This window comes from Scyliorhinus canicula, chromosome 10 (assembly GCF_902713615.1).
Source record: "Scyliorhinus canicula chromosome 10, sScyCan1.1, whole genome shotgun sequence".
NCBI lineage: Eukaryota > Metazoa > Chordata > Chondrichthyes > Carcharhiniformes > Scyliorhinidae > Scyliorhinus > Scyliorhinus canicula.
In genome coordinates this window covers 101,323,485-101,337,496 of record NC_052155.1, presented here as the reverse complement: position 1 = coordinate 101,337,496, position 14,012 = coordinate 101,323,485, and the positions used below count along the sequence as shown (strand labels likewise).

The 14,012-nt window shown below is 43.8% G+C and overlaps 1 protein-coding gene across 4 annotated transcripts in view; it reads right to left on the bottom strand.

Annotated features, from left to right (window-relative positions):
* Nucleotides 1–14,012, bottom strand: part of chd7 (chromodomain helicase DNA binding protein 7) — a 322,761-nt gene that overhangs the window by 189,495 nt on the left and 119,254 nt on the right. For 3 of the 4 annotated variants that reach the window (XM_038809440.1, XM_038809439.1, XM_038809438.1), the window contains 2 exons: nt 1,744–1,824; nt 588–723 (listed from right to left, as the gene is read on the bottom strand). In XM_038809440.1, coding sequence (XP_038665368.1) covers nt 588–723; nt 1,744–1,824 — 217 coding nt within the window. The remainder of the gene's footprint in view (nt 1–587; nt 724–1,743; nt 1,825–14,012) is intronic. The other variant, XM_038809441.1, reaches the window with a different exon arrangement.

Here is a 14,012-nt window from a genome sequence, read left to right as displayed (position 1 = left end):
GCTTTACTTAATTTGAGGAAATTTTAATTTTTTTTTCAGTTTTCTCAATTGCTTGAACATATGGACAAAAACATTTCTACAATAGGTGATATAAAATAGGCAAATGTAATAATGTCCTTAAATAAAAACAAAAATGCTGGGAATAATAATATTCAGCATGTCAAGCAGCACGTGTGAAGGCAGAAAACTAACATTTCAAGTTGACGATCTTACTTTAACTTTTCTGTCTCCACAGACATTGCCTGACCATGGAAATATTTCCAGCGTTTTCAGTTTATTGCAGCTTTCCAGGATGAGCACTATTTTGCTTTTGTTCTCTTTATAATATTTGCTTCATAACACCAATTTTATCGCGGTTTTCATTTAATACCACAGTCCACCGACAGTAACCCATCACTTCTAGCTGGAAAATGTTTTACCCGACTAACATACCAGAAGTTGAAAACAATGGCAACATGGGCCAGTACACCAATCATTTAATTAGAAAATATATAAATGTTATAATATTCAAGCAATCATGTATTCTACATGCACAGTTCTCAACCAAATTTTTTTATTTATACTTGTATAAATGAAGTTGCAATCACCTGCACTCCCAATTCATCCTCTTCCTGTGGAGATGGAGGTGGCGTTTTGTCCATATCTGAATTTTCAGGGGAAGAGTCATGTTTCCTTTTGCCTTTTTTCTTTCCAACTGTTGATTCTGGTGTATTTTTCTTGTTGCTACAAAATATTAACATCTATCAGTATACAGTATAACAGTAAGCAAATGCAATCATAATATTCCAAATAATACTTTAAAATTCTATTGGTTTCTTTTGAAATTGCATTTTGTCCCAAAAACAACAAACAAATCCGAAGTATTTCCTAGAGGAACAGTCAACTAGAGAAATAAGGTAATTGGAAGCCTACTTGAATTTCTGTTCTTTCCACTTTACTCCTTAATTGAGCAGTTGAGACCCTCAACCAGGTTAGAATAATCATTATAGGTGTAGCCTACCATTTTCTCAATCCGTACAATTTCACATACAGTACAAGACCCCCTCCCCATTATTCATCTCTGAATGCAACAGCTTAGACATCAAACAAACAAGCACAAAGTGCCCTCGTGCTTGATGGTAAACATTCAAGCCATTGTAGAATTAAACCTTTCAGACCAGGATGATCACAAGATTCTTTGGGCTTGGGTAGTACTGCTCATTTCACTTTTTCCTTCCTCTGTCAAACCCTCAACAGCCCTTTCCCTGTCAACTAGCCTACCTAGACATACATTTTGACCGCAAATAGGCTACCGGCACTAACAGAACTTTATTCTGCATAACTTCTAACGTGTTCAAGAAATGAAGAGAGCTTCACAACAACCTTGTGAGCTAAAACATTATTTGGATGCAGCACGAAGCTACAATAACTAGAAATTCCCATGTAAAATTCCGGATCTCTACTGACCGGGCCAGCATAGTAACTGAGTGTGCCGAAAGTGGCTTTAGCAATTTTCTGACTACAATTAGACTTCTAAATCTTCCACTGGCATTCCCATTGAAGGTGGCTATCCAACACCTCCTGCTGCAAAGGTTGGGTGTGGACATACTATTTAAGCACCATTTGACTAGCTTGATGATACTCCTCAACAACCACCAAAACTGATCGGAGGGTGACAGTACTCTGGAAACAACTCCATGAAAGGAATGAGCTACAGGTGAGAGAGTGCAGGACGGGTAACTGGGATGGCAGAGGTAAACTCACAAAAGACAGGGAAATTCCAGAACATGCTGTGCTGCCAGTTTGTGCATCTGTTGCCTCCTCCATTCAAAACGAAGAACGTGCCTGACAACAAAATCAACATATAGCTGAGAGTAACATAGATGGGCTAAGAGTGAGGACAGCTCAAGCGCAGTCATCAGAATTTCAAAGAACAGCATTCATTGCTGCTTTTCTTGTTAGTGTATTCAAAGCACTCTCCTTTCAAAGAGGTGAGTACACTATGTACGGACTGCATCTATTTGAACAATGTGAATCAATTTAATAGAGCTAGCATTAGTGCATATTTGTGGCCACAATGATGCCAGAATTTGTACAATCCTTCAACTTGCCCGTGAACTGGTATCCCCCACATTATTCCTGTCTACCTGGTGGAAATGCCTCTAAGCTCTCCCTCTTTTCTCAGTATCACCCTACCTGATCCTGACCTCAACCCTCCTCTGTCCCAGACACCTCTGAAGAACAGCTCTAACTTCTAAGCAAGCCACGCATTGCTAGAAAAGGGCAATTTTTAAATGAATAAAATTAACAACCCAACAGCAACAACTAAAATTCATGTTTAATTCTATTCAGTTAAAATTTATTTTTTTGTGGAATAGAAAGCAACCTATTTAAAATGGAGGCAATTTGGAGTGTCATCTTATAAACGAAGTGCAAAAAGCTTGGTGATCGACCCAAATGGACATAAAAGGGCTGAATAAGAAAGTTATGTCATGCATGAGGATGAACAATTCCTGCCATTGAAGCAGAAGTTGAATTTGCATTTCAAGAACTATCATTGCTCCTTCAAAATAGAAATATTATCAGCCCAGGAATTGAGTTTGTGGTATTTAATTCCAGTTTTAATACATTCCATTTCTCGGGTTTAAATTACCTTTATAGATCAAGAGGCAACCCGGAGTTCTCACTGTTTAAAAAAAACTTCTAAAATAAATCCGGTTAGATTTGCAAAGCATCAGTTCTATTGGCTTGTTTTTTGAAATATTCATAAACACTCAAGTATTTCCTGTTGCAATCAGCAGTCTCTGATAAGTCATCTTATATTTTGTAATTTCAAATCATTCAAGTATTCTTAAATAGTACAAAACAGAAGGAAGCCATTAGACCCACTGAGTCTGTGTCGGCTCTTTCCCATTCTAGTTCCACGCTCCCGCCACATATCCCTGTAATATATTCGCCTTCAAATATTTATCCAATTCCTTCTGAAAACCACAATTGAATCATTTCTCACCCATCTAACAAACGTAGTTCAAACCAAGAGTAGGTGATGACATAGTGGTAATGCCATTGGGTTAGTAATCTGACGCCCAGACTAATGCTCTGGGGACATGGGTTCAAATCATCCATGACATCTGGAGGAATTTGATTAATGAATATGAAAGGAATATCACAGAAATCGTGACTATGAAACTCTCAATTTTTGGACAAAAACCCACCTGGCTCACTAATGCCCCATTCGCCTTGCCAGTGAGGCTGACATCCCATGAAATCATTTTTAAAAATCCTATCTGTTGCATAAAAAAAGTTTTGGACATTTGCCAATCAGTTGAAAGTACTGTGGCCCATGCCACAATTATTAGAATTACGATTAATTCTTCTGAATATTTTCTAGGCCCCCATTAGAGACTAAAACTGAGTATAGTTCTTAAGATGCAGTTCTGCTGGACGACTGAGTGGCCACAAAAAATGAGGCCTCAATCTAATTAGATATTCCAGAATATTGAGGATCTGATTCAGTTTTGATCATTGGAATGTAATTTGTGGCAGGAAACATGTCACTATTACGCAACAGTTTGCAGATCTCCAAGTCCTCGCGTTTGAGCACATTCTGAAATTTTTATTGGTTATTTAATTTTCTGAAGTAATTAAATAAATGGAGGACAATTCATAAATAAATGGAGGACAATTCATAGCGTGCAAATCAGGATCAGTTGGAAATGTGCACTTAATGGATTTGAGTTTTCTTGTTCAGAGAATTAATTCCATTCACCCAAAAGTATTGATTTGGACATTTGTGCTTTACTTCCGAATTGAAAATAAAAAATGTCCAAAAAGGCACATGGTTAATATTCCCTTTTTCAAATGATGTCAATAGGTATGTTCAAACTAAAATCAAATTACCAAATTACATAGGAGGGTGAGCTATTAACTGTAGGGTAAAACACCAATTTTGGGGGATTACAACTGGAGAATCATAAAGCTGATTCACATTGAAGGTGATGACCCCTCTATATTTTGATGCAAATTATGCTCTCTGCTTGCATCTCCTGTGATACAAACTTTAGAATTTAACTGTGAAGATAATAGTCTTGGCACACTAGTCAAGCTATATTGAGTAATATGGGAACCCAAAGGAAAAATACTATTGATGAACCATTCTTTCCTTTTAATTGGACACATCACCTTCAATAGAACACAATGGGTGGTATCATAAAACAAAGCTCAGGTCCAAATTGAGATCTATCCCTGGAATGGATTGTATCCTTTGGGAAACATGCTTTTTTAATAAAACTGTAAGAAACAATACCTATGTCCAAGGAGCTCAATTTCTCTTACTTTTATGAAGTGCTGAAGCCAAATGATAAAAAGACATGCTAAACCATGATTTAGCCAAAACTCACTTCATGTAATTCTCAGCACTATTATTTCCACACCAATTACTTTAGTATTTACTAAACACTGCCATCAGCTTCTCTTGCCATGAAACTCCATTTCCAGCATTTATTTCCGCTCTAACTGCCACAAATTATACAATACTACAGCTGAACACTGGGGCCCCCTTTCCTTTCATCTGCACGCCAAGAGCAACAAGATTACCCTGGTAACCAGCAGTCACATGACCAGCACCTGCTCTTTTGGCTTGATGCCACTGACTAAAGCCATCTGCTTCCCTCAATCAGCTATCAACATTCTCAACACCTGCACAGCAGCATTTTGCGGGTTCTTTTATCAAATCAGTGCGAAAGGTGTTCTCAAACATTACACATTTCTCAAATTTGTTTAAATCAAAAAGACAATGGCCAATAGCTTAACTCCTTGTCAAAATCATGTTCGAAGTTCTAGTCAATTATTCTTTTCAAATCACACAACTACAGTCCCAAGGCTACACTGACCAACAGCACAAAGTAGGAGAAAGTGAGTAATGCTTTGTTAAAAAAAGTTGAGACAGTTGAAATTAAAACATAATTACCATGGGCCATTCTGGACAGTAGGCCAGGCATAAATAATATTTCTGTTTAGTATTAGCTGTACAGCGCCAATCAAACATCAAACTTTTTCACTGCCACTTACATACAGAAAAAGTTTTAACACAGAACATGCAGTGCAGGAGGCCATTCGACCCATCGAGTCTACACCGATCCACTTAGGCCCTCATTTCCACCCTATCCCCGTAACCCAATAACCCCTCCTAAAATTTTTGGCACTCAGGATAATTTAGCATGGCCAATCCACCTAACCTGCACATCTTTGGACTGTGGGAGGAAACCGGAGCACCCGGAGGAAACCAACGCAGACACGGGGAGAACGTGCAGACTCTGCACAGAGTGACCCAGTGGGGAATCAAACCTGCTTTCATCCACACGACGAACAGCACAAATTTCCAACCAATATTAGATTACAGCTGTGTTATCCTCAGCTGGTGATATACCAGAGAGATGACAGGGAATCAAGTATTTGACCAACTTCCTTGCTTAAATAAGACTTAAATATTTGTTGATTTCATAATTCCATTTCTTTATGCCTTTACCAAACAGAATAAATACCATTCCAACCAGTAGTGTTTCCTTAGTAACAGGGTGCCATTGCCCATTTGGTTGCAGAATATGTTTTTTTCTTCTCCCTGCACCATGGATCTTTCTCTGAAAAGTATACTTTGGTACTAACATTTTTGCTCCATCAATAGTCCATCGGAAGTAGCGATAATGTCACTGGACTAGTAATCCAGAGACCAGGCTAATGCTCTGAGCATACAGGTTCAAATTCCACCACAGCAGTTGGTGGAATTTAAATTCAATTGATAAATCTGGAATTAAAAGTTAGTCTAAGGGTGACCACTATCGATTATCATGAAAACCATTGTCGATTATCATAAAAACCTGTTCACTCCTTTCAGGAAGGAATCTGCAATCCTTACCGGCGGACTTGACTCTAGGCCCACAGCAATGTGGTTGAGTATTAACTGCCCTCTGAAATGGCCCAGCTAGCCACTCATTGTATTGAATGGCTACAAAGTTTAAACAGAACTGGACGAACCACCAGGCACCGGAAACGAAAACAGCAGATCCAGCCAGTCAACCCTGCAAAGACTTCTTTACTAACATATGGGGGTTAGCAATTGACTGAGCGAAGTGATTCCACAACCAACAGACCAGATCTAAACTCTGCAACCCCGCCACAGCCAGTCAGGAGTGGTGGTGAACAATTAAACAACTGGAGGAGGCACCACAAATGTCCCCATTCTCAATAATGGGGGAGTCCATTATATCAGTGTTAAAGACAAAGGCGAATACATTTTCAGCAATCTTCAGCCAGAAATGCCAAGTGGATGGCCTCCACCGGAGGTCCCCAGCATCGCAGGTGCCAGTCTTCAGCCAATTCAATTCACTCCACGCGAAATGATAAAACAGCTTAAGGCACTGGATTCTGCAAAGACAATGAGCCTTGATAACATTCTGGAAATAGTACTGAAGACTTGTGCTCCAGAATTTGTCATGTACATGGTCAAGCTTTTCCAGTACAGCTACAATACTTGCATCAATCCAGCAATGCGAATAATTATCCAGTTATGTCCTGTCCAGAAAAGGCATTGCAAATCTAATCCAGTGAATTACCGCCCCATCAGTCTACTCTTGATCACCAGTAAACTGAAAGAAAGAGTTGACAAGAGTGCTGTTATGCTGCACTTTTTCAGCAATAGCCTGCTCACTGAAGCTCAGTTTGGATTCCACCTGGGTCACTCAGCTCTTGACCTCATAACAGCCTTTGTCCAAAAACGGACAAGAACTGAATTCCAGATGTGAGGGGAGGTAACTGCCCTGGAGATCAAGGCAGCATTTGACCCAGTGTGGTATTAAGGATCCCGAGCAAAACTGAAGTCAATGGGAATCGGGGGTAGGAGGAGGAGGAGGAGGAGGAGGAGGAGGAGGAGGAGGAGAGAGAGAGACAGAAAGGGCGAGAGAGACAGACTCCATTGGTTGAAGTCATACTTAACACAAAGGAAGAAGGTGTGATTGTTGAAGTGTAATCATCTCGATCCTGTAGTATCATTGCAGGAGTTCTTCAGGTCAACTCATCTTCAGCTGTTTCATCAATGACCTTCCCTCAATCATCGGATTAGAAGTGGGAATGTTCGTAGATGATTGCACAATGTTTAGCACAATTCACAACTCCTTAGAAGCAGTCCATGCCCAACTGGACAATATTTAGGCTTGGGCTGTAAGTGGTAAGTAACATTTGTGCTATACAAGTGCCAAACAATGACCATCTCCAACAACAGAGAATTTAACTATTCCTCCATGACATTCAATAGCATACCATCACTGAATTCCCCATTAACATCCTATTGGTTGTCACTGGCCAGAAAGTGAACTGGACCAGACATAAATACTGTGGCTGCTAGAGGACAGAGGCTGGGAATTCTGCAGAGAATAACTCACCTTATGACTCAAGGCCTGTCCACCATTTACAAGGTACAAGTCAGGAGTGTGATGGGATACAATAGCACTCAAAAAGCTCGAGCCCATTTGATTGGCTTCCCATTTACCACCTTTTAAAAAATAAATTTAGAGTACCCAATTATTGTTTCTCCAATTAAGGGGCAATTTAGCGTGGCTAATCCACCCAACCTGCACATCTTTGGGTTGTGGGGATGAAACCCACGCAGACATGGGGAGAATGTGCAAACTCCACAGGAACAGTGACCCAGGACCGGGATTCAAACCTGGTTCCTCAGCGCCTCAGCCCCAGTGCTAACCACTACGCCACATGCCACCTCCTATCTACCACTTTAAACATTCATTCCCTCCACCACTGAAGCACGGTAAGCAGCAGTGTGCGCCATCTACAAGATGCACTGCAGGAACTCCTGAAGGCTCCTTCGACAGCACCTTCCAAATCAGTGACCTCTATCACCTACAAAGACAAGAAAGCGAATACATGAGAACACTATCCAACAGCATGTTTCTCTCCAAGTATCACATCGTCCTGGCTTGAAACCAAATCACTACTTTTTCACTGTCACTGTGTAGAATTCTGAAACCCCCTTTGAACCAGCACTGTGGGTGTTCCTAATGGACTGCTGCGGTTCAGGCAGCTCATCAGCACTTTCTCAATTATGGATGTGCAATAAATGCTAGCCGAGCCAGTGATGCCCAGATCCATAACAAATAAAAAGTCACATTCTCATTTTGTCCTCAGAAACTTCTGATACAAGTACCTTCCTTCATGCCCAAAATAAATAGTTGAATATTTGCATCATGTGGAACTTGCTCCATGCAATTGGCATTGTTTACTCTTTGAGCTAATATATAGTTTTGAGCATTTTTCAAAGTAAAATTATCCAATGCAACATTACTTTATGTTAAGGAACATGGAAGGCTGACCATTTCAGTTAAATTTCACAAATATTGAAGCAAAAACAGTGCATTGGAAGAATTTTAATTAACCACAATTTCAAATAAATAGTCTGCTTATTCAATTTTCACAACTTTAAGACATAATAAATGCACATTATGACGACCCTACTCGGCCTCCTGACATGCCATCAATATGGATGCTAGTGTCACGGAGCGGCACGGTGGCTAGCACTGCTGCCTCACAGCATCAAGGACCTGCGAACCTGCACACCAATGCCAGCTGCTCATCTAACCATGTAATTTTACCACTGCTACAACACTGGCATCTGCCAAAACAAATTCAGCATTTATTCTGCTTGTATAGAAAATAAAATCCCTTGTTGTTTCTCAGAAGAATAATTGAACAAATTAATGAGTGAAAGGAGAAGTTATTAGATGGATGGTTTTTAAGCAGGGTCTTAAATGAGAAGAGCAAGATAGAACAGCAGAAAGTTTTAGGGAGGGAATTCCATTACTTATAGCTTGGACATCTGAAAACATAGCCACCAATGGTGGGTTAATGAAAAGCGGAGGGATGCACAAGAGACTAAACTTGGAAGATTGAAGAATTCTTTGAGGGTCGTAGGTCAGAGAGATTGGGACGGCTAGGCCATGAAGAAATTTGAACATGAGGATAAAAGTGTTAATGTCAAGACTGTGCGTAACTGCAAGACAATGCAGGTCAGCAAGCATGAGGGTGATGGGTAAGCTGAACATGATGCAGGATTGGTTATAAGCAGCAGAGCTTTGGTTGAGTTGATGTTTAAAAAAAGAAGTCAAATACGAAAGCACTTGAAGTATCAAGTGTGAATGTGTCAAAGGCATAGGTGAGGATTTTACCAACTGGTGTGCTGAGGCAGGGGAAGTAGACAATCTTTATGATGGACAGCATATTCATTTGGAAGCCAGAAGATTGCAAACAACCTAGTTCAATCTGATAGGAAACAATTTGTAGTGGAGGTTAAAAACGTTGGTTTTAGCTTTCTCAATATTCTTTCATGGGATGTGGGCATCACTGACAACGTTAGCATTTGTTGCCCATCTTTAATTACCCTCATTAAGTGGCTTGCTACACTTATGGTAATTAATTCCGGATTTTTAATTGAATTAAAATTCAAATATTTGCCATGGCGGGGTTCGAACTGGGGTCTGTGATGAATGGAGAAATTGTTTATATTATATTTTATAAACAGTAATGTTTTTAAAAGCCTGTGTTAAAATATATGTTTCTTGCAATAATATTATTAAAGAATCTCAATTAAGGTACCCAGACTGTTTCTGCTAAAGCAGTAATTAAGGAGTCTCAAATGAGTGAGGTAATTATTGATTACAGATCATTTACTTAGTTACAGATAAAGGGCTAATAAAAAGGGTTTTGATTTGATATTCCCTGGAATGCAGGTAATTTGAGGGGATGCTACTTAGTTCTAGCTAAGCGGGATATGGAACTTATGGGGAGACAGATTATGTAATTAATGGGAAGAGCCTGTTCTGTCTGTAGTTTTGCAGTCTGTTATAGAATATAGACATGAACAGCAGCTTTGACAAATGCTGTTTGTACAAGATAGAAGTGTACTGGATCTGCTCTTGAAAGGGTTCTCTCGAGATGTTACTACACAGATAAGTAACCTGTTTTGTTCTTTATTTATATGTGACATTTGATCTATATTGGGTTGCTGAATTGGAATTAGTGCAGGTTTAACTGATAATTGCAAAGCATTTCTTTAAGGTTAATGTGGTTAATTTTGTGTTTAAATTAAAGTTGGTTTAACATAAAAGATTTGTCGAAGTCACCACTCCTGGGGTGAAGTATCCTTTCCTCCCAGTTTTACAAATTAAAAAAAAAATTGTTTGGGATTCTCGCCCAGTATCCTAACAAATGTTGGGGTCTGGTCCAATATCCTAACAAGTCTAAGAGCATTACCCTGGGTCTCTGGATTACTAGTCCTGTGACAAAACCACTCTGCCACCAGCCAGAGGATAACGTAGCTTTTTCAGGACTGGATGTCGAACATTCAGGCTGAAAACTGAGTGAATGAAGAGATCAAGAGAGGTGCTGGAGAGCTAGAGCAGGGAGTTGACAGCGAGTGGAACCCAACTCCATTTGGATGATGTTGTTAATGAAGTGGCATGTAGATGAGGTAAAGATAGTGCCCAATGACACTGTCAATTATGTCGGTGAAGAGAGAGACCTGGTTGTTGGAAATGCCCTAGCTGATTGTACAAGAGTGGAACCAAACAAGGGAACCCCAATTGCTGGGTAGCAGAGCAAAGTCATTGGAAGGGGATGGTGTGGTTGATTGTATAAATGCAGACCTCCGGTAGCGGCCATGACCAGCTAGGTCGCACACACTGCAGCTCCCTCCAGGACCGGGATTTCGGGCCATTTAACGGAGCACGTATGATGGGCGCAGGGGCCTTCCCGCGGCCCTTGGAGCTGGATGGGGCGCATAGGGTCCTCGCCAGGAAGCCGAGGGTGAATGAACCACCGAGGGCGATGGTGATAAGGTTCCACCGCTTTACAGACAGGGAACAGGTCCTGCAGTGGTCAAAGGAGTGGGGCAGCAAGTGGGAGAACGGCGAGATTCGCATTTACCAGGACTTGGGAGCTGGGCTGGTGAGGAGGGTTTCAACCAGGCCAAGGCGGTACTCCACAGCAAAGGGGTGAAGTTTGGGCTCCTGCACCCGGCGAGACTTTGGGTAACGTACCAGGACAGGCACCACTACTTTGATACGCCAGATGAGGTGTGGACATTCATAAGACATGAAAAGCTGGACTTGAACTAACGGGCAGCTGCATGTGGGTGAAACGCATTGGCGGGGATGTGTAATCGGGGGTTGGCCCGGTGTAAGACTATTTGTAGAATTTAAGTTTGGTTGCTTCTTGTTATTGTTTTTTGTTTCGGGGGTGGGGTGACACCCAGGCTGTATTGTCCAGCGCGGGAAGGACCCGGATGGCACTTGCCCTCTTACCCTACGGGGGAGTGGGGGCCTAGAAGAGTAGACAATAGTAAGTTTGGAGATAGAGGCGGGAGAGGCCGGGGTCAGCTGACTTATGGAAGCGCAATGGGGGGGGGGGGGGGGGGGGGGGGGGAAGAGAGAGAAATCCGTGCTGAGCGGGTGCTTGGGTGCTGTTTTGCTGACTGAAGGGGAGCCAGTTGTTTGGGGATGGATGGAGAATCGGGCTGGGGTGAGCGGAGGGACTCGGGCACATGGCTGAACGAAAAAGGGAACGGGGGTGGGGGTCAACCCCCCCCCCCCAGTCCAGGCTGATCACGTGGAATGTGAGGGGCCTGAACAGGCCAGTCAAGAGGTCCAGCCTGTTCTCGCATCTACAGGGGTTGAAGGCGGACGTGGCTATGTTGCAGGACACGCACTTAAAACTCGCTGACCAGACGAGGTTAAGAAGAGGATGGGTGGGCCAGGTGTTCCACTCGGGGCTAGACTCAAGGACCAGAGGGGTGGCAATTTTGGTGAGTAAACGGGTGGTGTTTGAAGCAGGGAGCATCGTGGCGGACAAGGGGGTAGGTACATAATGGTGAGTGTCAGGTGACAGGGGGCCCGGGTGGTGTTGGTGAATGTGTATGCCCCGAACTGGGATGATGCGGAGTTCATGAGGCGCATGCTGGGTAATATCCCGGACCAGGAGTCAAGTAACTTGTTTATTTGGGGGGGGGGGGGACCCAGCGTTGGACCGGTCCAAGTCCAGGTCAAGAAAGAGGCCGGCGGCAGCCAGGGCCCTGTAGGAGTTTATGGATCAGATGGGGGGAGTGGACTTGTGGAGATTTGGGCAGCCTAGGGCGAAGGAGTTCTCCTTTTTCTCCCACGTCCATAAAGTATACTTCAAGATTGACTTCTTTGTGCTGAGTAGGGCGTTAATACAGAGGGTGGAGAGGCTGAGTATTCGGCCATTGCGGTCTCGGACCATGGCCCGCATTGGGTGGACCTGTGACTGGGGACGGACCGGGGGCAGCACCCTCTCTGGAGACTGGATGTGGGGCTGCTGGCGGATGAAGAGGTGTGTGGGCGGATAAGGAGGGGCATTCAGGACTACGTGACAACAAATGACACGGATGAGGTAACAGCGGCAGCGGTTTGGGAGGCTATGAAGGCAGTCAGCAGGGGGGAGTTGATCTCTATTAGGTCCCACAGAGAGAAGAGGGAGAGGGCAGAGAGGGAGAGGATGGTGGGAGAGATACGTAGGGTGGACAGGAGGTACGTGGAAGCCCCCCCAAAAGGGGGGGGCTGCTAAAGGAGCGCCGGAAATTGCTGACCACGGGGAAGGTGGAGGCACAGTTGAGGAAAGTGAAAGGGGCAGTCTACGAGTATGGGGAGAAGGCAAGTTCGATGCCGGCGCACCAACTGCACAGGAGGGAGGTGGCCAGGGAGATGGGGGAGTGTGGGATAAGGAAGTGTAACACGGTGTTGAGCCCAGAGAGGGTCAATGAAGTCTTCAAGGAGTTCTATGGGAAGCAATACGAGTGAGAACCCCCGAGGAGAGGGGAAGGGATGAAGCAATTTATGGATTGACTGAGGTGGAGTGGGTGGAGGGACTGGGGGCCCCAATTGAGTTGGAGGAGGTAGTTAAGGGGCCGGCAAGTATGCAGTCGGGCAAGGCCCCGGGTCCAGACGGCTTCCCTGTAGAATTTTATAAGAAGTTCACAGTGCTACTGAGCCCACTCCTGCTCAGAACCTTTAACGAGGCGAAGGAGAAGGTCTGTTCCAATGTGGGTCCTACAGGCCGATATCGCTCCTGAATGTAGATGCCAAATTGCTGGCAAAAATTCTGGCCACCAGAATACAGGACTGTGTCCCGGGAGTGATTGAGGAGGACCAGACAAGTTTCGTTAAGGGCAGGCAACTGAATACGAAGGTGAGGAGGCTCCTGAATATTATTATGATGCCCCCGGAGGGGGCGGACGTAGAAGTAGTGGCTGCAATGGATGCGGAGAAGGCCTTTGACAGGGTGGAGTGGGAGTACCTGTGGGAGGTGTTAGATAGGTTTGGATTCAGGGAGGGATTCATAGGGTGGGTCAAGCTACTGTATCAGGCCCCCGTAGCGAGTGTGTCCACGAACCGGCTGAGGTCGGAGTATTTCAGGCTGCACCGAGGGACGAGGCAGGGGTGCCCCCTGTCCCCGTTGCTATTTGCCCTGGCAATTGAGCCGTTGGCCATAGCGCTTAGGACTTCAAGGAATTGGAGAGGGCTGGTCCGGGGGGGGTGGAGGAACACCGGGTTTCTCTAAACGCAGACGATCTGCTGTTGTATATTTCGGACCCGCTAGAGGGGATGGGGGGAGGTCATGCGGATACTGGGGGACTTTGGGAGCTTCTCGGGGTACAAGCTGAACGCGGGGAAAAGTGAGCTGTTTGTCATCCACGCCAGGGGCCAGGAGGAGATACTGGAGGAGCTCCCGCTCAAGATCGTGGAGAGGAGCTTTCGATATTTAGGTATACAGATGGCTAGGAGCTGGGATGCCCTACACAGGCTCAACTTGTCTCGGCTGGTAGAACAGATGGAGGGAGACTTCAAAAGGTGGGACATGCTCCCGCTTTCCCTGGCGGGAAGAGTGCAGACTGTGAAGATGACGGTTCTTCCAGATTCTTGTTCGTTGTTCAGTACCTCCCCATTTTCATCCCC